This window comes from Peromyscus californicus, unplaced genomic scaffold (assembly GCF_007827085.1).
Source record: "Peromyscus californicus insignis strain IS unplaced genomic scaffold, ASM782708v3 Scaffold_1__1_contigs__length_55948999, whole genome shotgun sequence".
NCBI classification, from domain to species: Eukaryota; Metazoa; Chordata; class Mammalia; order Rodentia; family Cricetidae; genus Peromyscus; species Peromyscus californicus.
The window spans coordinates 45,401,284-45,423,488 of record NW_026294492.1 but is presented as its reverse complement, the minus strand read 5'-3'; the positions used below and the strand labels follow the sequence as shown (position 1 = coordinate 45,423,488).

The 22,205-nt window shown below is 37.9% G+C and overlaps 1 protein-coding gene across 7 annotated transcripts in view; it reads right to left on the bottom strand.

The window, feature by feature from the left end:
• Positions 1–834: 834 nt before the first annotated feature.
• The window catches only part of LOC128115675 (vomeronasal type-2 receptor 116-like), a 65,054-nt gene continuing 43,683 nt past the window's right edge, over positions 835–22,205 (bottom strand). For 6 of the 7 annotated variants that reach the window (XM_052746642.1, XM_052746647.1, XM_052746646.1 and 3 more), the window contains one exon: positions 835–1,739. In XM_052746642.1, the coding sequence (XP_052602602.1) occupies positions 835–1,739 (905 nt within the window). Of the gene's footprint in view, positions 1,740–17,178; positions 17,182–22,205 lie in introns of all 7 variants that reach the window. The other variant, XM_052746645.1, reaches the window with a different exon arrangement.

Genomic DNA, 22,205 nt, shown 5'->3' with positions numbered 1-22,205 from the left:
TGTGGTTGAAATAACCATTAAAACTCCATACTAGAAAACTGATTTTCCCTTTTTCAACAGGCAAGAATTGCAAAATATTTCTTGTTTAGGAATGGGATTTGAGTCTATGTCCACTTGTTAGTACTGGGATATTTTATGGCTTGTATCTCTGCAGGTCTTATGCATCCTTCCAAAGTCTTGGTGATTTCATATGATTGTCAGTCTTTTTTTCTAGATGACATTGCTTCCATGCAGACATCTGCCTCTTAAAACTTTTCCACCTCTTATTCCACATAGATCCTTGAGGCTTGAGATGTAGAATTGCTCTATACTACCTCCTGCTTAGGGGACAACACTTATTTATTTGAGCAAATATAGAAAAGTTGAATTTTTACCCACCTAGAAACCTTTACCCTACTGACTAGCATACAAGGTGCTAGAAAGTAGTCTACATGATACCAGAGAAAAAAAATAGGTGGGAAAAAGACTAACAGGGCTCCATTTATTAATGTTTCTCCCATTCAACATGTACATTTAGAACCAAGCAATTGATCCATCTATGAAACCTTCCCACACCTAGACTCATGGAAAATTGAAGAAGGAAGGAAAGATCTCAAGAGCCTGAAGATGAGGGAGGTTCCTGTGAGAATATGTCTACTAGGAAGAGTAAAAGTTATATCATAGTCTTACCCACATGACAACCAAACTGTAAGGTAAACAAAGATGACATTATCAAACTTGATAAACTGCATGGGGAAATGATTAAAGCTGGGAATGGAAGAGACCGTCCATTTCCCACTTCCAAAGGGAAAACATATTTTGAATATAATCTAAAATTTTAAAAATATGAATGGTTCAATAAAGTGATTTACCCCTGTAATTTTGAAGAGAATTTGAATTTGGTCTCATCAAAATAACATAACATTTTGGACCAAAGATGCACCCTAACAGACCTGCACTGGAGGCCAAAATGGAGAAGACCTCCACAGTCACCATAACCTTCCCCTTGGTGCTGTGGTAGACAGGGAGGAAGGTGACCCAGACACTGCAGAACACCAGCATGCTGAAAGTCAGGAATTTGGCTTCATTGAATCTGTCAGGAAGATTCCTGGCCAAGAAAGCCACGGTGAAGCTCCCCAGAGCCAAGGAGCCCAAATATCCCAACACAAAATGGAATGCAATGACTGATCCTTTGTTGCACACAATGATGATCTGTCCATGTTCAGAGTGTGTATCTGTGTCAATAAAGGGAGGGGATGTGACCAGCCATATTCCACAGAGAACAATTTGGACCATGGTGCAGATGGGAATAATAAAATTAGGTGCCCCTGATACCAACATTCCTCTGATCCTTCTTCCTGGAGTAGTGAGCTTGAAGGCAAGGACAACAGTAATTGTCTTGGCCAAGACAGTAGACACAGCCACTGTGAAAAAGACTCCAAATGTGGTCTGCTGCAGGATGCAGGAGACTATGTTGGGATGCCCAATGAAGAGCAATGAGCAGAGAAAACAGAAGGTGATGGATATCAATAGGATGTAGCTGAGAATTCGGTTATTGGCCTTCACAATGGGAGTGTCATTGTACTTCACAAAAGCACCAAGAACAAGAGCTGTAAAGGCAGAGAAACACAGGGACATGCAGGCCAGTGTCATCCCCAATGGGTCTTCATATGCTAGAAAGGAAACATGTCTTTGCAGACAGTGTGTGTGCTCTGCATTGGAGTAATGGTCATCTGGACAGCTCACACATTGCTCCATATCTGCAGGACATTAACAACAAAGCCTCATAAAACTGCATTATTATATACTTAATCTTTTAGTGTCTGTATTAATCAAAGGATATCCTAATAATCATTTTGGTGTTCAGTGACAGCTTTCTTCCTTGTTGCTATAGGTAGCAGTTAAGACAGGCTGCTGTATAGCAACATGCCATGATAATGGAGCACACCATCTACATGATGAAGGGAGCTGAGAAGTTTCTATTCCTGTTAATATTTCTATATTCATGAAAGTTATTAAAAATAAAAAACACTTACTTTCTTGGAGCATATGATTAGCAATAGAAAACAGCTCAAATTAGTAGATTTCTCAAATATTATATTTATTATCTTCCTATCTGAGGACTGTGAATGTGTGGGAGTTACAGTGAGAGTGGCCCTCCTATGCTCATACATTTGAATGCTTTGTAAATAGGGAGTGGCACTATTTGAAAAGATTAAAATATTTGTTCTTATGATAGTATGTAAGATAAATTGCTAAGTGATCTTTTTAATAAAAAACCTGGATTCAGATATTATGATGAAAACTGAAATATCAGAGGAATATGACAAGACACAGTCCTCCTCACCTTAGCAACTACTCAGCCTCCAGAGAGAGATACTACCAGTATACTCATGCCTATAAAGCCTTCTGTGTTCTGTCATCTTACTTCTCTTTCCACCCAGCTACATCACTTCCTCTTTCTGCCCAGGTCTATCACTTCTTATCTGTCTATACAGACCTCTAGTCCTCTATGGTTAACTAGCACTAGGATTGAAGGCATGTGCCACCATGCCTGGCTCTGTTCCCAGTGTGGCCTTGAACTCACAGAGATCCAGATGAATCTCTGCCTCCCAAATGCTAGGGTTAAAGGTTGTGCTACTACTGCCTAAACTCTATGTTTAATATTGTGGCTGGCTTTTTCCTCTGATCTCCATACAAGCTTTATTTACTAGAGAACAAATGAAATGTCACCACATTTTATCTTTTTTGTCTAAAATGAAAAATATAAGTAATATAAAAACTATACATAAGAACAATAACTATATACATTATATACAGATAATAAATACATCAATAATGTCTAGTCAATTTGCATTTGAAAGATTCATAGAAAATAACCCATTATCTATCCTATCTTCGTGAATCCAAAGCATTGTACTTAATTTACCTTCTATCCTAATTACCAACCAAAAACTATTTTTTGATGTCTTTCAAACTTATACACTTTACACCTCTTTAGTGCATTTCTTTTCTGAAATTGTTAACAAGGAAAACTGTAACTATCAAATCTTCAACTCCCTCAATGGCTTGAAAAGTAAATAATATTAACTGAGTAAGTGCAAATAGGGACTTCCAAAAAATTTGAGAAATGACAGAAACTGCTGGCTGCCTGGACAGTCACCCTAAGTTTCTCTGCAACTTTGGGGCATCATCTTTGCCTTACAGGCTGAACATATCTGACAGACTCATTTTTCTTTTTTTGGCGGGTGGGGGGGGTTTGTCAAGACAGAGTTTCATCTGGGTTTTTTGGTTCCTGTTCTGGATCTTGCTCTGTAGACTAGGCTGGCCTCAAACTCAGAAAGATCCACCTGGCTCTGCCTCTCGAGTGCTGGGATTAAAGGTGTGTGCCACTACTGCCAGGCAGACCTATTTTTCAATGCAGGATTTTCTGAAGAGCTTTTCTATCTTGTTTGTCAAGGATTGGCAGTCCTTTATTTTGTGTCCTGTTTGTCCATTTTTGACAGCACAATGTCAGCAGTCTAGACAAGGGAATGTTATTGCCCAGTAGCTAACTTTTGCCACAATGAAAGTAAACTCTATGTGGAGTTTCTTCAATACACATCATCTTCTCTGAAGTAGATTGTTGCTGCCAGTAGTAGACATGTCTCATTGTAAAAAAAAAAAAAAGAAAGAAAGAAAAATATCTGTTATTAAAACATCTTAAATGCTGTAACACAGACACTGAGGATTTAATAAATGGGACCTCTTGAAACTTAGAAGCTTTTGTAGGGCAAAGGACATGGTCAATAAGACAAAATGACAGCCTACAGAATAGGAAAAGATCTTCATCAACCCCACATCTGACAGAGGGCCGATTTCCAGAATATATAAAGAACTCAAGAAATTAGACATCAAAATACCTAACAGTCCAATTAAAACATGGGATATAGAGCTAAACAGAGAATTCTCAACAGAAGAATCTCAAATGGCTGAAACACATTTAAGGAATGCTCAACATCCTTAATCATCAGGGAAATGCAAATCAAAACTACTCTGAGATACCATCTTACACCCCTTAGAATGGCTAAGATCAAAAACACTAAAGAGAGCTTACGTTGGAGAGCATGTGGAGGAAGGGGAACACTCCTACACTGTTGATGGGAATGCAAGCTTGTACAGCCACTTTGGAAATCAATATCGAATTTTCTTAGAAAACTGGGAATCAACCTCCCTCAAGACCCAGCTATTCTACTCTTGGGCATATATCCAAGGAATCCTCAAACATACCACAAGAACACATGCTCAACTATGTTCATAGCAGCATTATTTGTAATAGCCAGAATCTGGAAACAACCTAGATGCCCTTCAACTGAAGAATGGATAAAGAGAATGTGGTACATATACACAATGGAGTACTACTCAGCAGAGAAAAACAATGACATCATGAGGTTTGCAGCCAAATGGATGGAGCTAGAAAAAAATCATCCTGAGTAAAGTAACCCAGACTCAGAAAGACAAACATGGTAGGTATGTCCTCACCAATAAGTGGATACTAGATGTAAAGCAAAGGATAACCAGACTGCAACTCACAGCTCCAGGGAGGCTACCTAGTAAAGAGGGCCCTGAGAAGACACAGGGATTGTCCAACAACAGAGAAATGGATGAAATCTACATGAGCAAACTGGGGGTGGGGGAGTAATGAAGGGCAAGGGTCAGGGGAAAGAGAGCTTAGGGAAGTTGGAGGTACCAGCTGGATCAGGAGCACAGTGGGAGAATGGGGAGGGAGATACCATGATGACTGAAGACACCAGGGGAATAGGAAGACGCAGAATGCTAGAAAAGTCCCCAGAAATCCACAAAGATACCTCCATGGTGGACTACTGGCAATGGTCAAGCGAGTGCCTGAGCTGACCTCCTCTGGAGATTGGATGCCCGAACACCCTGGCTGTCGTGATAGAACTCTCATCCAGTGTCTGATGGAAGCAGATGTAGACATCCAGGGCCAAGCCCCAGGTGGAGCTCCAGGAGTCCAATCGATGAGAGTGAGGAGGGATTGTATGAGCGAGAGATATTGAGACCATGATTGGAAAAAGCACAGGGACAAATAGCCAAGCTAGTAGAAATGCATGAACTGTGAACCAATGGCTGAGGAGCCCCCATGAAACTGGACCAGGCCCTCTGGTTAAGTGAGACAGCTGATGAGCTAGAACTGTTTGGGAGGTCCCCAGGCAGTGGAGCTGGGATCTGTCCTTGGTGCATGGGCTGGCTTTTTGGAGCCTGGTGCCTATGCTGGAACACTTTGCTCAGCCTTGGTATAGGCAGGAGGGGACTGGACCTGCCTAGGCTGAATCTACCAGGCTGGGCTGACTCCCCAGGGGAGATCTTGCCTTGGGGGAGATGGGAATGAGGGGTGGATTGGGAGGGAGGGCTGTGGGGTGGGAGGAGGGAAGATGGGGTAATACATGGCTGATATGTGAAATCAAGTTAATTATAAAATAAGAATTTATTTTAAAAATTAAATAAATAAAAAATTAAAAAAATATTAAATGCCATATTCTGTAGATCTTTGAAGTATTTGATGATCTGTCTATCTAAAATATATCTCTGTTTGACCTTGAAAACACATAATATGACTACATGTTTCATTGTAATGACTAACCTGCATTTTTTAATTATCCTAAATAGTTGGTAATTATTTTCAAGGATTAGCCAATTGCATTACATTGTTACATGAACTGTGTAGGTACAATACCTTGAACAAGATTAGAAAGATATGTACAGTATTTTCTAAAAAAATCAATTGCAAATTCATATCAATATACAAAATTTCTGTACAATATACAAAAAATCAAATCCAATGTAAAATATTTAAAACTAGTAGTTGCCTTCTGAAAGTAGATTCAATAATCTACTTTTTATCCAAATCCTTATTTTCTTTTTCTTTTCTTTCAAACAAGAACCTTAAATCTAATCTCCATTGTTTAGCCTTTTTCCTGATCATTAACAATAACGATTTGTAACCAATCATCCTAAATAATGATAATTATCCAAAACCCATTGAAACACCAAAAAACCACCCACCCCACCTCTTGGGAATATGGTTGTTGTGTTCTTAAAATTACTTCCTGATGTCTGGAGGTAAAGGCATCTTTAGGGGATCCTGAAAAGAAAAATTTTGGGTTAATGGTCAAGTCCTGTGAGAGGCAGCTGTATCATTTTTTTACCTCTCTCTGCATAATGCAAAAATGCAGGGCTTGTCTCAAGTCTTTTCTCAAGTACCCTGTGAGGCTGGATCATCTTAGCTACTACTCTCAAAACTGTCCTGAGCAGTTTTTAGTCCAAATCCTATCTTTGGGTGGTGTTTGAGAACTTAGCGGTATTGTCATCATTCGGCTGGTATCGTTGTTGTGGGGCCTCATAATCTTTGTGGAGATTTCAAAGTCACTGTTAGGCATAGTCATGGTTGTTGGGGAATGCCTAGAAGGTAAAATAACCAAAATGCAATCCAGCTTTGGATCAATACGATCTACGTGCCCTTCATGTACTTTCTTTTCTACCAAGGCCAATTCTTTCTCAGCTTCAGGTGATAATTCTCTTGGACTATTTAAGTCCAAGATGTAAAACCATGTGTTTCCTGATCATTAACAATAACAATTTGTAACCAATCATCCTAAATAATGATAATTATCCAAAACCCATTGAAACACCAAAAACCACCCACCCCACCTCTTGGGAATATGGTTGTTGTGTTCTTAAAATTACTTCCTGATGTCTGGAGGTAAAGGCATCTTTAGGGGATCCTGAGCAGGGGATCCTGCTCAGAAACACATGGTTCCCTGCAGAAAGTTGATAGAAACTCAAACATGAGAACATGTACAGGCAGACAGATGAAGCCTTTTTTCTATGATTAGTTAGTACTCTATATGATCATTCATATTGTGATACAAGTTTAAAATATATATAAAATGTAATGTCAGGGTCTTCAGTTCGGTTCCATTGGTCCACATGTCAGTTTTTATTCCAGTACCAAGCTGTTTTTCTTTTTTTTTCTTTTTCTTTTTTTTTTTTAGTTTTTCCGAGACAGGGTTTCTCTGCGTAGCTTTGCGCCTTTCCTGGATCTCGCTCAGTAGACCAGGCTGGCCTTGAACTCACAGAGATCCACCTGGCTCTGCCTCCCGAGTGCTGGGATTAAAGGCGTGCGCCACCACCACCCAGCCAAGCTGTTTTTCTTACTATAGCTCTATAGTAGAGCTTGAGGTCAGGGATCCCGATGCCTCCAGAGGTTGCTTTATTATACAGGATTCTTTTAGTTATCCTAGGTTTTTTGGTTTTTTTCATGTAAAGTTAAGTATTGTTCTATCCAAGTCTGTGAAGAATTGTGTTGGGATTTTGATTGGGATTGCATTGAATGTGTGGATTGCTTTTGGTAAGGTTGCCGTTTTTACTATGTTAATTCTACCTATCCATTAACATGGGAGATCTTTCCATTCTCTGATATCTTGTTCCATTTCCTTCTTCAGAGACTTAAAGTTCTTATCATACAAGTCTTTCAATTGCTTAGTTAGGGTTACCCCAAGGTATTTTATACTATTTGTGGCTATTGTAACAGGTGATGTTTCTCTGATTTTTTTCTCAGCCAATTTATTATTTGTACATAGGAGGACTACTAATTTTTTTGAGTTAATCTTGTATCCAGCCACCTTACTGAAAGAGTTTATCAGCTGTAGGAGTTCCCTGGTAGAATTTTTGGGGTCACTTATGTATACTATCATCTCATCTGCAAATAGTGAAAGTTTGATTTCTTCCTTTCCAATTTGAATAACCTTGATCTCCTTTAGTTGTCTTATTGCTCTAGCTAGAACTTCAAGTACTATGTTGAATAACAATGGGGAAAGTAGACAGCCTTGTCTTGTTCCTGATTTTAGTGAAATCACTTTGAGTTTCTCTCCATTTAATTTGATGTTGGCTGTCGGATTGCTGTAAATTGCCTTTATTATGTTTAGGTATATTCCTTGTATTCCTGATCTCTGTAGAACCTTTATCATGAAGGAGTGTTGGATTTTGTCAAAGGCTTTTTCAGCATCTAATGAGATGATCATGTGGTTTTTTTCTTTCAGTTTCTTTATATGGTGTATTACATTGACAGATTTTCATATGTTGAGCCATCCTTGCATCCCTAGGATGAAGCCTACTTGGTCATGGTGGATAATTTTTTGATGTGTTCCTGGATTCGGTTAGCCAGTATTTTATTGAGTATTTTTACATCAATGTTCATGAGGGAGATTGATCTGTAATTCTCTTTCTTTGTTGCATCTTTGCATGGTTTGGGTATCAAGGTAACTGTAGCCTCATAAAAAGAATTTGATAATGTTCCTTCTGTTTCTATTGTGTGGAACAATTTGAAGTGTATTGGTATTAGCTCTTCTTTGAAAATCTGGTAGAATTCTGCACTGAAACCATCTGGTCCTTGGCTTTTTTTGGTTGGGAAACTTTTAATGACCATTTTGATATCCTTAGGGGTTATTGGTCTATTTAAATAGTTTATTTGGTCTTGATTTAACTTTGGTATGTGGTACCTATCCAGAAGATCACCCATTTCTTTCAGATTTTCCAATTTTGTGGAGTACAGGTTTTTGAAGTATGGGTTTCCTCATTGTCTGTTGATACGTCTCCCTTTTCTTTTCTGATTTGTTTTAATTTGGATGCCCTCTCTCAGGTTTTTGGTTAATTTCGATAAGGGCTTGTCTATCTTGTTGATTTTCTCGAAGAATCAACTTTTTGTTCATTGATTCTTTGTATTGTTCTCTTTATTTCTATTTTATTGATTTCAGCTCTCAATTTGATTATTTCCTGGCATCTCTTCCTCCTGGGTGACTTTGCTTCTTCTTGTTCTCAAGACTTCCAGTGTGCTGTTAAGTCACTAGTGTGAGATTTCTACAACTTCTTTATGTGGGCATTTAGTGATATGAGTTTTTCTCTTAGCACTGCTTTCATAGTGTCCCATAAGATTTGGTGTGTTGTGCATTCATTTTCATTGAATTCTAGAAAATCTTTAATTTCTTTCTTTATTTCTTCCTTGACCCATTAGAGATTCAATTGGGAATTATTCAGTTTCCATGAGATTGTAGGCTTTCTGTAATTTTTGTTGTTGTTGAAATCTAACTTTAAGCCATGGTGGTCCAATAAGATAGAGGAGGTTATTTCAATTTTTTTGTATCTGCTGAGATTTGCTTTGTGACCAAGCATGTGGTCAATTTTGGAGAAGGTTCCATGGGGTGTTGAGAAGAAGGTGCATTCTTTTGTGTTAAGGTGAAATGTTCTGTAGATATCTATTAAGTCCATTTGAGTGATAACGTCTATTAGTTCCCTTATTTCTCTGTTAAATTTCTGTCTGGAAGACCTGTTCATTTGGTGTCATTGGTAAGAGTGGGTTGTTGAAGTCTCCCACTACTAGAATACAGTGTTTGATAGGTGATTTAAGCTTTATTAATGTTTCTTTTACAAATATTTGTACTCTTGTATTTGAATTGAATTTGAATATTCAGAATTGAGACTTCATCTTGTCAGATTTTCCCTGTGATAAATATGTAATGTCCTTCCCGATCTCTTCCAATTGATTTTAGTTTGAAGTCTATTTTATTAGATATTAGGAAAGCTACACCAGCTTGCTTCTTAAGTTCATTTGATTGGAAAGTTTTTTCCCAGCCTTTTATTCTGAGATAGTGTCTGTTTTGAAGTTGAGACGTGTTTCTTGTATGGAGCAGAAATATGGATCTAGTTTTCGTATCCATTCTGTTAGCCTGTGTCTTTTTATAGGTGAATTGAGACCATTGATAAAAATGGATATTAATGACCAGTGATTGCTAATTCCTGTTATTTTTTAGTCGTCATGTTGTATGTTGCCCTTCTTTGGTATTTGTTGGTGTGGAACTGTCTATTGCCTGTGTTTTCATGGATGTATCTAACTTCCTTAGGTTGGATTTTTCCTTCTAGTGCTTTCTGTAGGGCTGGATTCATGGAAAGATACTGTTTAAATCTGGTTTTATCTGGGAATATTTTGTTTACTCCGTCTATGTTGACTGAAAATTTTGCTGAGTATAATAGTCTGGGTTGGCATCTATGGTCTCTTAGTGTCTGTATAACATCTGTCCAGGACCTTCTGGCTTTTAGAGTCTCCATTGAGAAGTCTGGTGTTATTCTTATGGGTTTGTCTTTATATGTTACTTGACCTTTTTCAATTGTAGCTCTTAATATTTATTCTTTATTCTGTATGTTTAGTGGTTTGATTATTATATCGTGAGGGGAGTCTTTTTTTAATCCACTCTATTTGGTGCTCTGTAACCTTCTTATATCTTTATAGCCATTTCCTTCTTTAGCTTGGGAAAGTTTTCTTCTATGATTTTGTTGAATATATTTTCTGTGCCTTTGAGTTGATATTCTTCTCCTTCTTCTATCCCTACTATTCTTAGGTTTGGTCTTTTCATGATGTCGCAAATTTCCTGACATTTTGTGTTCTTTGACTGATGAATTTATTTCCTCTACTGTATCTTCAATGCCAGAGATCTGCTCTTCCTTCTCTTGCATTCTGTTGGTTATGCTTGCATTTGTAGTTCCTGTTCATTTACTCAGATTTTCCACTTCCAGCATTACCTCAGTTTGTGTCTTCTTTATTGTGTTGGTTTCAATTTTCAAATCTTGAACTATTTCCCTCACTTGTTTAATTGCTTTCTCTTGGCTTTCTTTAAGGGATTTACTGATTTCTTCACATTTTTTGTTTGACTTTTCCTCAAAGTCTTTAAGGGAATTTTTCATTTCCTCGTTTAAGATCTCTATCATCTTCTTAAGGTCATTTTTAAGTTTGATTTCTTCTGTGTCTTCTGTGTTGGGGTGTTCAGGTCTTGCCAATGTAGGTTCTGATGGAGCCATATTGGGTTTTTTGTTGTTGTTGTTGTTTACTGTATTTTTACACTGGCATCTACTCATCTCTTTGTCCACTTGGTTCAACTGGTGTCTGTGTCTGAGGGAGCCTCTCTTGGTCTGATCGATATTCTTGGTCCAGTGGGAGCTCTTGATCTAATTGGTGCTGATGGACTCTTTGTCTCAGGGAGCAGCTCTTAGTCCAATTGGCACTTTTGGGCTCTGTCTCAGGGTGTAGCTGCATTCTTGGTGTGGATGGGTTGGGAGGGGTGGGGCTTGTGAGGCATGGTGGTAGTCTGACCTCTCTGCAGTAGGTCTGCCTGCTGACTGGCCCTGGAACTGGGACTGCAATCTGTGGTGGTGTAGGGGTGCAGGGTTGTGTCCCTGGGCCCAAAGCCTAGAGGCTGGGGTGTTCAAGTATGGGGATAGAGACTCACATCTTAGTCCAATTGGGTGCTTGCAGGCTCTGTCTCAGGGAACAGTTGTAGTCTTGGAGGGTGAGTGGGATTTGGGGGAGGTGGGGTTTATGGGTTACAAGGTCTGGTGGGGGATGATAGTAGTCCGACCTGTCTGCAGGAGGCCTGACTATTTGCTTGAGACTGGGACTGCAATTGGTGGTGGTGTGGTGGCGCAGGGCTGTGCCCCTGGGCCCCACCTAGACAAAGATTCACTTCTTAGTCCAATATGGTACTGGCAGGCTCTGTCTCAGGGAACACTTGCAATCTTGGAGGGTGGATGGGATTTGGGGGAGGTGGGGCTTGTGGGTCACAGGGTCTGATGGGGGATGGTGGTTGTCTGACCTGTTTGCAGGAGGTCTGCCTGCAGACTGGCCTGAAACTCAGACTGCAATGGGTTGTGATGTAGGGGCACAGGGTTGTGCCCCTGGGCCCAAAGCCTAGGGCTGGGATATTTGGGTATGAGGATGGAGACCCACTTCTTAGTCCAATCTGGTGCTGGCAAGCTCTATCTGATGTAGCTTATTTTTTTATATTACTTTTACTGTCTATTTAAAGACTTTAATTTTTAAAACTATCTATTCCTTTATTTAACTGTCTATCTTCCTTCCTCTTTCTTTCAAGCCTACATACATTTTTACACACATTGTAAACTGATTAAAGTTTTATTTAATCAAAATCTGTCATATTATGAGTTTACAATCTTTCTATGACCAGAAAAGGTTTTTTTGCTTTGTTTTCTTTTTTGTTTTTTGAGACAGGGTTTCTCTGTGAAGCTTTGTGCCTTAATTGGAACTCACTCAGTAGCTCAGACTGGCCTCAAACTCAGAGATACACCTGGCTCTGCTCCCAAGTGCTAGGATTAAAGACATGCACTACCACCACCCAGCTGACCAGAAGAGATTTTTAAACTGCTAAATTGCATGGCTAGAACCTTGGCTGCTGGCTCCTCCCACCTAAGCATGCCAACATGGTGGTAAGTTTACTGTCACCTTTGTGGGAGCCATGCTTACCACTGACTCTGGGAAGCAGTAGGTCCATGCCTCCATCCAGCAGTCTGTAGCCCAAGAACCTCTTCTTTTTTTAATTACCAAAACCTATATTTACCATGCACCATGTTATGTGGTTTGCAGAAACCTCTGTGTATCTTGGTGGGAATCTACCATGTCTATGCTCAAGCCTGAATTCTGCAGTGTCTTGCAGTCCACATAAGACTGAAGCAGGAACCTATTTTTGGCTCCATTTAGAATCCATTATTAAGTATTCTCAGGTTTCAGGTGGAAACTTGAGCCAACCCAATGGCTACCATTTGTAGCTGAGGTTTGCCTGTGCTCACACTCACCAAGGTGCCACAGCCACTTATAAAATTCCTGTGTCCTGCCTGGTCCTGTAACCACTCAGACCCAAGTAAATATGCAGAGCTTATATTAATTAAAACTGCTCGGCTATTAGCTCAGGCCTACCACTGTCTAGCTCCTACACTTAAACTCAGCCCTTTCCTGTTAATCTATAAATCACCACATTTTGCACCGTGACTTTACCTGTGTGCCATTACATGCTGCTCCCTGGACAGTGGGCTGGCATCTCCTCACTCAGCCTTCCTCTTCCTAGAATTCTCTTTCTTTGCTTATCTTGCCTATACTTCCTGCCTGGCTACTGGCCAATCAGCATTTTATTAAACCAGTGTACAAAAGCATTATCCCACAGCATGCTTGGGTTTAGAGAAGGAGAGAGCCATGCTCCAACTCCAAAGCCAGCTTTAATTTTAATTGAACTGGGACTACATAAAGACCATTTATGTTAAGTGTCTATAGAAAAAAGCAGAAACTAATGTTTAGAAAAATTTATGAAATTTTATGTGTGATATACCAATAGGCCAATTTACTCTTTTCTTGGGACAGTTCTTCTGGATGATTTGTCCTTTTTCTTCAGATGTCTCATTAGTTCAGTGTTCTTCAGATTCCTTAGCATTTATTCTGCTGAAAGACAAAGGCAAAGACCCTTCCTCAAAACTAACTTTGGGGAGGTTTCCTTTTGGCAAGTTATATCTGATTAAATGAAAAACTTTGTTAGTGGTATAAGATAGTTTACATTGAATGGTAATGATGGTTGATCTCTTCTAATTTAGAGTCTCTTTTATTCAAATCAAACTTTTATCAATTTTGATGGTATCCATAGATTTTATTTTCCTGTAGAAACAAAAGCAAAACCTCATCCCCAACATAATACATATCCTGGTTTCAATTCTGAGGTCAGCACATCTTTAACATATTCAGGCTGATTCAATTTTGTAGCTCTTGCTATTATCCAATGCCTTTCCACAACTATTGTTCCTTTCTCATTAGCATTGAGTAAATTAAAGGTGAAAAGAGTATTATGTAATCTATTTCTAGGAGTTGTTACCCCTTTCTGTTTATTTAGCATATCCTTCAGAGTTCAATTTGATCTTTCTATGATTGCTTGACCTGCAGGATTGTGTGGTGCACATGTAATATGCTTTATATTGAAATAAGCAGAAAACTGTTTCATTTTACCAGAGATAAATGCTGGAGCACTGTCAGTTTTAATTTGTGCAGATATACCCATGATGGCCATAACTTCTAGCAAATATGTGATTACAGAATCAGCCTTTTTGGAACTCAGAGCAGTTTCTCATTGAAATCCTAAATAGGTATCAATGTTGTGGTGTATATATTTCAATTTTCAAATTCTACAAAATGAAACACACCCATCTGCCAGATTTTACTCCTCTGAATGCCCTTTGGTTACATCCTGCTGATAGTAGAGTTTGATTATAAGATGAACAAATAGTATATTTCTTTATAATTTCCTTGGCTTGTTTTCAGGTTATGGAAAATCCTTTTTTAAACCTTACTATTGACTGATATATTTTTTTTGAAATTCTGAGGCCTCCAGTACATTTCCTATCAAGAGTTTATAAGTCTCTTTATTCCCTTGTGCTAGAGGGCCTGGCAGACCTGTATGGGATCACATGTTTGTTATATATAAGGGATAATTTCTACTCCTGATTATATCTTGTAACTGAATAAATAACAAAGTTAATTCTGACTCATCAGGGATAAATTCTGCTGTTGCAATATGTAAGACCAGTCTTTCAGCATACTGAGAGTCAGTAAATATGTTGACAGGTTATGAAAAATCCATTAATACCATCAGAATAGCATATAATTCTGATTTTTGAACTGAATTATAAGGACTTTGAGCCACTTAACTTAAATTTTCTGATTTATAACCTGCCTTTCCTTGTTTGTTTGCATCTGAATAAAATGTAGGGATTCCAGATATTGGTGTTTCCCATACAAGGGTAGATAGCATCCAGCAAGCAATCTTTATGTTTTTTGCTATCACTATTGGGATATTTGTTGTTAATCTCTCCCAAAAACTTACTGCAGATTCTTTGCCAAGGTTTACTTTTTACCCATAATTTGTCAATGTCATCATTAGTTAAAAGTATTACAATTTCTGCTGGATCTACTCTGCTAATTCATGACATCTCAATTTTCCTTTTAAAATCAAATCAGAGATCATTTCCACATAATCATTATTTTTTTTACTCTGTTTATTTGGTAGAAATATCCATTCCAATATGATATCTTCCCTCTGCATTAAAAATCCTCTAAGAGAATGTTTAGAGGGTATGATAACCAAAATGCAACCAAGCTTTGGATCCACACAATCCACATGTGCATCCTGCATTTTCTTTTCCACCAAAGCCAATTCTCTCTCACCTTCAGCTGATAATTCTCTTGGACTTATAAGTCCTTGTCACCCTCTAAAGATTTGCACAAAATACTCATTTCATTATTTTTCCCCAACAGCAGTCCATAGATAAGAAATATCTCTAAATAATTTTTGAAAGTCATCAAGAGTCCGTAATCAATCTTGCCTAATTTGCACCTTTTGGGAATTAATTTTTATAGACCTATTTTATATCCTAAATTATTAATAGAATCTCATCTTTGTATCTTTTCCGGAGCAATTTGTAATCCTCAAAAAGGCAAAATTTTCTTTACTTCTTCAACAATTATTTTTAAAATATCTGCATTTGCCTGGAGGAGATGGGAATGGGGGGGGTTGGGGGGAAGGTGAGGGGGACGGGAGTGGGGAGAATAAGGGAATCCGTGACTGATATGTAGAACTGAATTGTATTGCAAAATAAATTAATTAAAAAACAAACAAACAAACAAAAAACAACAAGGAAATGACTTCCATGGACAGTTAAAATAAATAAATGAAGTAGGATTTCCAGGTTCTTATACCTCAATCATATCAGATCCAAGAACTACGTGTCAGCCTCAGAACAGGTATGGAGTGACCTTCCTCCTCTATAAAGCAAAAGGATGAGAAATTACAACCTTCAGGTTATATGTTTTTGTGAGACAACTCTTTAACCTCCCAGTTTCTGAGTCAGTCAAAGATTACTGGGTTTAAATGTTTTGCCACTTCATTAGATAAGACAGACCTTCCTGGTATTGAATGACAAACATAAGATGATACCTGGCCACTGAGGAGGCACCTTCTGTACCAGTTGTTCTATGGACATTATTGCAAGTGAAAGGTTTTTCTTTTCCCCAACTTTCTCATCCATCATTGTGCAAAGTGTATCCAGTCAGCCATAGCATTTTCAAATCCCTCCCACAGTCTCTACAACAGCAGCCCTTCTGAATTGCTGGTAATGAGGAAAGCTCACAACATCCCTCCTTATTGTTCTTGTTTGGAAATGGGCAATAAAACTTTACCACCTCAAAAAAAAATATCTGCATTTGAATCAGCTAGTAAAATATCATGCATGTAATGATGAATTATAGATTTAGAAAACTGTTCATGAATTACTTCCAATGACTGTCATACAAAATATTGGCACAGGGTTGGGCTATTTAATATTCCCTGTGGCACTATCTGCTGTGGGATGTTCTGTATGACAAATGTGTTGCTCTGATTGGTCAATAAATAAAACACTGATTGGCCATTGGCTAGGCAGGAAGTGTAGGTGGGACAAGGAGGAGAATAAAACTGGGAAGTGGAAGGCTGAGTCAGAGAGATACTGCCAGCCGCCACGATGAGAAACAGCATGTGAAGATGCCGGTAAGCCACTAGCCATGTGGCAAGGTATAGATTAATGGAAATGGATTAACTTAAGCTGTAAGAACAATTAGCAAGAAGCCTGCCATGGCCATACAGTTTGTAACCAACATAAGTCTCTGTGTTTACTTGGTCGGGTTTGAGTGGCTGTGGGACTGGCAGGTGAGAGAGATTTGTCCTGACTGTGGGTCAGGCAGGAAAACTGTAGCTACAACTATCTATTGATATCTCTTAACCAGCTGAGAATTATTGTAAGTAGGTACCATGAAAACAAATCTTTTTCCATCTTCTTTTTGTAAGGGTATTGAGAAGAAACCCATTTATTTAATTAATTAATTATTCAATTATTTATTTATTTATTTTTAATTTGGGGGGGTTGAGATAGGGTTTCTCTGTGCATTTTGGTGCCTGTCATGGATCTCTCTGTGTAGATCAGGCTGGCCTTGAACTCACAGAGATCTACCTGGCTCTGCCTCATGAGGACTGGGATTAAAGACATTTGCCTCCCCACCTGGCAAAGAAACCCTTTTAAATTGTTAACTATAAGAGACCATCCATTAGATAACAGAGTAGCCAAAGGGATTCCAGGTTTTAGAGAGCTCATTGGCTGAATTACATTGTTAATTGTTCTTAAATTTGTTACCATTCTTCACTTATGAGATTTATTTTTAATAACAAATATGGGAGAATTCCATGGGATGGTTGATTCTTCAATATGCTGAGCATTTAACTGCTCTTGTACCAGCTCTTCCAGTGCCCGCAGTTTCTCTGTTGTTAAAGGCCATTGCTGAACCCATACAGGCTTGTATATTAACCATTTTGAAGGTACAGCTGTTGGTGTTCTTGAAATATCAGCAGCTGTTGTGCCCTGTTCTTGTACAATCTAGATGGTTGGTGACTGTTCTTTGTAATACCTTCTAATGTTTTACTCAGAAATATATGTTAGTTTATGATTTGTTTCTGTGGTTAGAGGAATGTTAATCTGGGTATTTGATTGTTGTAATAAATCATGGTCCCTTAAATTCATAGCTATATTCACCACATACACCTTTATTTTCCTCTCTGTCCTTCTGGCCCTATACATTCAACAGATCTTGCACACTGTTACTCTTGAGATAATGTTCCAGCATCTAACAGCTGAGCATTTATCTCCTAGAAAGTCCAATTTTGGTGCCAAGATTATGGTGCCATTATTGTTATGTCTGCACCTGTGTCTACAAGACCTTCAATAAGAACATAATTATTCATATTTGCAATTTTTGTCTTTGTTCATTTATAGAAGTTTGCCAAAAAATTCACTTTATTTCTCCTGAATTTTTGTTCTCTCTACTATAACTGTTCTATCACCCCATACAATATGATTTTTAAAATATGCATTTGGTTATTTAATTGCTCTGAGAAGGTTTTCTTCTACAATGACAGGAAATAAATTAACTAAAATTGCTATGGGGGCCTGCAAGATGCCCCTCAGGGGGTTTCCCATTGGCAAAGGCAAAGGATTACCTTGTCTGTCCCTTGTTGATCTACATTCATTAGTGCAATGTGTGCCTTTACCACACCTTCTGTATAATCCAAAAGAGAGAGGCATTCTGTTGCCATTGTTCCTTGAAGAAACATTGTTTCTAGTACTGCCCTGTTTATAGTCCCTTTTTAAGTGAACTTTTTTACTGCAGTAAAAACATCTGACATTATTATTTTTTTTCAAATCTCTGGAAATAACCTCTCCTATTCAAGTATCATTATAGTCATGAAATTCAATATCTCAGATACATTCCTCCAAGGGTGCTGATCTTGTTTTTAAATGACCTAATTACCCTTTTGCATGCTGTGTTCACATTCTCAAAAACCAGAGATTCAATTATCTGTCTAGCTTCTGAATTTTGTATCATTCTATTTACTGCTGAAGACAGTTTTTGTAAGAAATTTGTGAAGGTTTCTTTTGGGCCTGTATAACTTTTATAAATGACTCAATTTTCTTTCCTACTTCTTCAGTTCTATCCCAAGCATCCAGGGCTAACATTCTACATAAAATTAGAGTGTGGGCATTATATAAATATTCTCTTTGTATATCAGCATAATCGCCTCTCCAAAAAGTCAATCTTGGTAAATCTCCATACTTCTATCCCTACATAGTTCTATAATCTTAGCCTTCTCTTTCTACTAGTTTCTCCATTGTAACTGTGGACCAGCCTCTAGGCAGCTGTAACCAAATCTTTCCTGTTCCGAGGGATAATTCTATTACAAGTTGACCATGAGTTTCACATCTGCTTTATAAATGGAAAATGCATAGCTTCCTTAAATGTCCTTAAATCTAACATTTCCACAGGAGTATTACATAGAAATGATATAATAGAGGGTAGATTATTGAAGCAATTTTAAGAACATGATGCCTACATTCCCAAAGAGGTTGTGTGTGGCGGGTGGTTTTTAGTCTTTTAATGGGTTTTGGGTCTGGGATAATTTTCATTGTTTAGGAGGGTTGGTTACAAGTTGTTGTTAAGGGCTAGGAAAAGGGCTAAGCAAAGGAGATTAAATTTAAGGTTCCTATTTTTAAAAAAAAAAGATATATAGAAATGATAGAATAGAGGGTAGATTATTGAATCTACTCAGAAAAATAAAGAGAAGATATAGATACAGTATAGATAAAAAGATAAATTATTGAATCTACTTTTAAAAGACAATTACTAGTTTTAAATATTTCACATTGGATTGGATTTTTGTATAGTATATACAAATTATATATATTGAGATTGATATTGTTGGAAAATGCTATACTTATATTTCTAATCTTGTTCAAGATATTGTACTTATACAATTCATTTAACAATGTAATGCAATTTGCTAATCCTTGAATGTTATTTTTACCAACTGTTAGGATATAAAGAAATGAAAGTTAGTAGTTAGACATTACAGTAGACATTACATATTAGGTATGTTTTCAAGTTCAAGCAGATATATTTTAGATAGACAGATCATCTTCAAACCCTTCAGACATCTACAGAATATGGCATTTAAAATATTTTAATAACTTAGAATTTTTTCTTTTTTTTATGACTATGAAATACGTCAACTCCTGGCAATACCCATCTACTTCAGAGAAAATATGAGCATTGAAGAAACTGAATGTGCAGTTAACTTTCATTGTGGCAAAAGTTAGCCACTGTACAACAAAGTATCCTCTAATCGACTGTTGACAAACAGGACAAAATGGACAGACAGGACATAAAACAAAGGACTACCAATTCTTGCCAAGACAAGTGTGGTTATAGCTTTAACTTCAGGCATCTTCTGAGGCCAGGACAATATGGCACCATGCCTGAAGTGGCCTTTGCAATCCAGAAAAGGTACAGTGCCTCTTTCTTCAAAAGCAGGTGAACTGGCAGTGGACCCGATGGCTTCTGATGTGCAGTGGAACAGCAGCTGAAACAATTATTCTTGAAAGAATAACTAAGCTGACAGAGTCTAACCTGTCAATGATAGACTGGCATTTAATGAAAGAGATGGATATACCCACAAGCCAAGAAGAATGGGATGCAGAGAACAATGGGATGCAGAGAAGAATGGGATGCCAAGATGAAGCCACACAGAAGCCAAGAAGAATGGACAGCTGAATTTAAAAAAATCAACAATTTCCAGAATTTAAAATCCTGAATCATGATAGGACACTAGTGGAATTCAAGTGTTTCTGGTACATGGACTACTCTCACCAAATGTGAGATCGAACTGTAGGCCTTGTGTACATCCTACTTCACAAATGAGTCTGTTGGATATGCTAAGTCTATGGGCTGAAGAAGATACCACAACGTTGCAGAGAAACCTTGGGTGACTGTCCAGGCAGCTGGCTGTTTCTGTCAACTCACGTTTTTTTGGAAGTCACTTGTTTGCACTTCCTGTTTTATTCGGTAATATTATTTCCTTCTTGGGTCTCCGAGAGAGTTGAAGATTAGATAGTTATAGTTTTAGTTAAAGATTAGATAGTTATAGTTATAGTTTTCCTTGTTAAGAATTTCAGAAAAGAAACTCACTAAAGAGGTGTAAGTGTATAAATTTGAAAAACATTATAAGATAGTTCTCTGTTAGTAATATAAGTTAGGAGAGAAAGTGAATCAGGTACCTTTTGGACTATCAAAATAGGATAGATAATGGAATATTTTCTCTGAGTTTGTCAAATGCAAATGAACTAGACATTGTTTGAGTATTTTTTCCTTTATATATTGTATATAGTTATTGTACTTATTGTATATAGTTTTTCTTATATTAGTTATAACTTTTTTCCTTTTTCTTTTTATTAGACTAGAAGGGGGAAATATGGTGATATTTTATTTGTGCTGAAATGTGATTTTATTTGTATGTTAATTAATAAAGTTGCCTGGGGATCAGAGTTAAGAGCAAGCCATTTAGCAGAAGTCTGGCAGTGGTGCCACACACCCTTAATTCTATCACAGTGGTGCCACACACCCTTAATTCTATCACAAGGCAGGCAGAGTCTCTGTGTATTCAAGGACACAGCCAAGTGGTGACCCGAGCCTTTAGTCTCAGTATGAACCACAGAGACCTGGAGGTCTGTATAGACAGACAGTGATGAGGATGTCATGTGGTTGGGTTTAGAACCAATGAGAAGGCAGAACAGAAAGACAATAAGAATACAGGACACATGGAGAAGGTCTCTCTCTCAGGGGAAGGACAGCAGTGAGTGGAAAGATAAGGTGGTCTTAGTGCTTGACTGCTGCTCTGATCTCTGGGCTTTTAACTCTTTATTTGGCTCTGTGCTTCTTATTTAATAAGACCATTTAGAATTATATCTACAGAGTCTAATTAGCTCCTACATAGCCTTGAACATTTGGCAGTTCCTGTAAGGTTACCAGATAGATTAATATTGGCTGTTTCTCTGTAACTGTATAATTCAATGCTGAGATAGGTTCACCTTTAAATTCTTCTGTATGGATCTGAATTTCCCTATGATTTGTTTTAATGAGTTTTTTTCTAAAACTTTTGTCTTGGAACTCAAATTAACCAACCTTTTAATGATAAAATAAAAATGTCCAAACAAATAATATTCAAAATTGACATTATGCACATCCCATCAACAATAATTATCCTCTCATTTAATTGTTCCATTTTCAGACTTCCAAACGTGCTATTAAACAGAGACCAAATTCCCTCCATTGTAAAAATGTATCCCATTTTTTTATGTGGGAAAAAATCTTTTTAAATTAATTTCTCCCTTTAAGATATCTTGATTTACTCTACATGTCTGCTGACTACATAGACTAGAAGTCTGAGGGAGTTTCAAGGCAGTTACTTAGTGTTGTAGCAATTTGAGATGGAAATCCAAAGAGAGCCTACAGCCCACCAGGAGAGAAGAAGCCAAAGAGACCCTGGCCCATGTGGGGTGGTCACTCCAGCCACATGTAGCTCAAGCTTGAGCCAGGGCCTGTAAGGCCACAGGCAAGCAGCTTTTCTGTGAATTTGGGTTATAAACATTAGGGCACCAGATGTAAGATGTACCTTTAATGGTCTTATTAATAAATATCCCAGAGCCAGATGTTGTGGTGAAAGATCAAAGGAATAGGCCAAGACACAGCCAACCTAACCTTACCAATTCAGCTGTCAGAGAGAGCTACTACCTGTATACTCACACCTATAAACTTTTCTGTGTTTTGCCATCTTACTTCCTCTCTCCACTCAGCTGCATCACTTCCTCTTTCTTCCCAGCTCTATCACTTCCTGTCTGTCTATATAGACCTCCAGACCTCTATAGTTTACCAG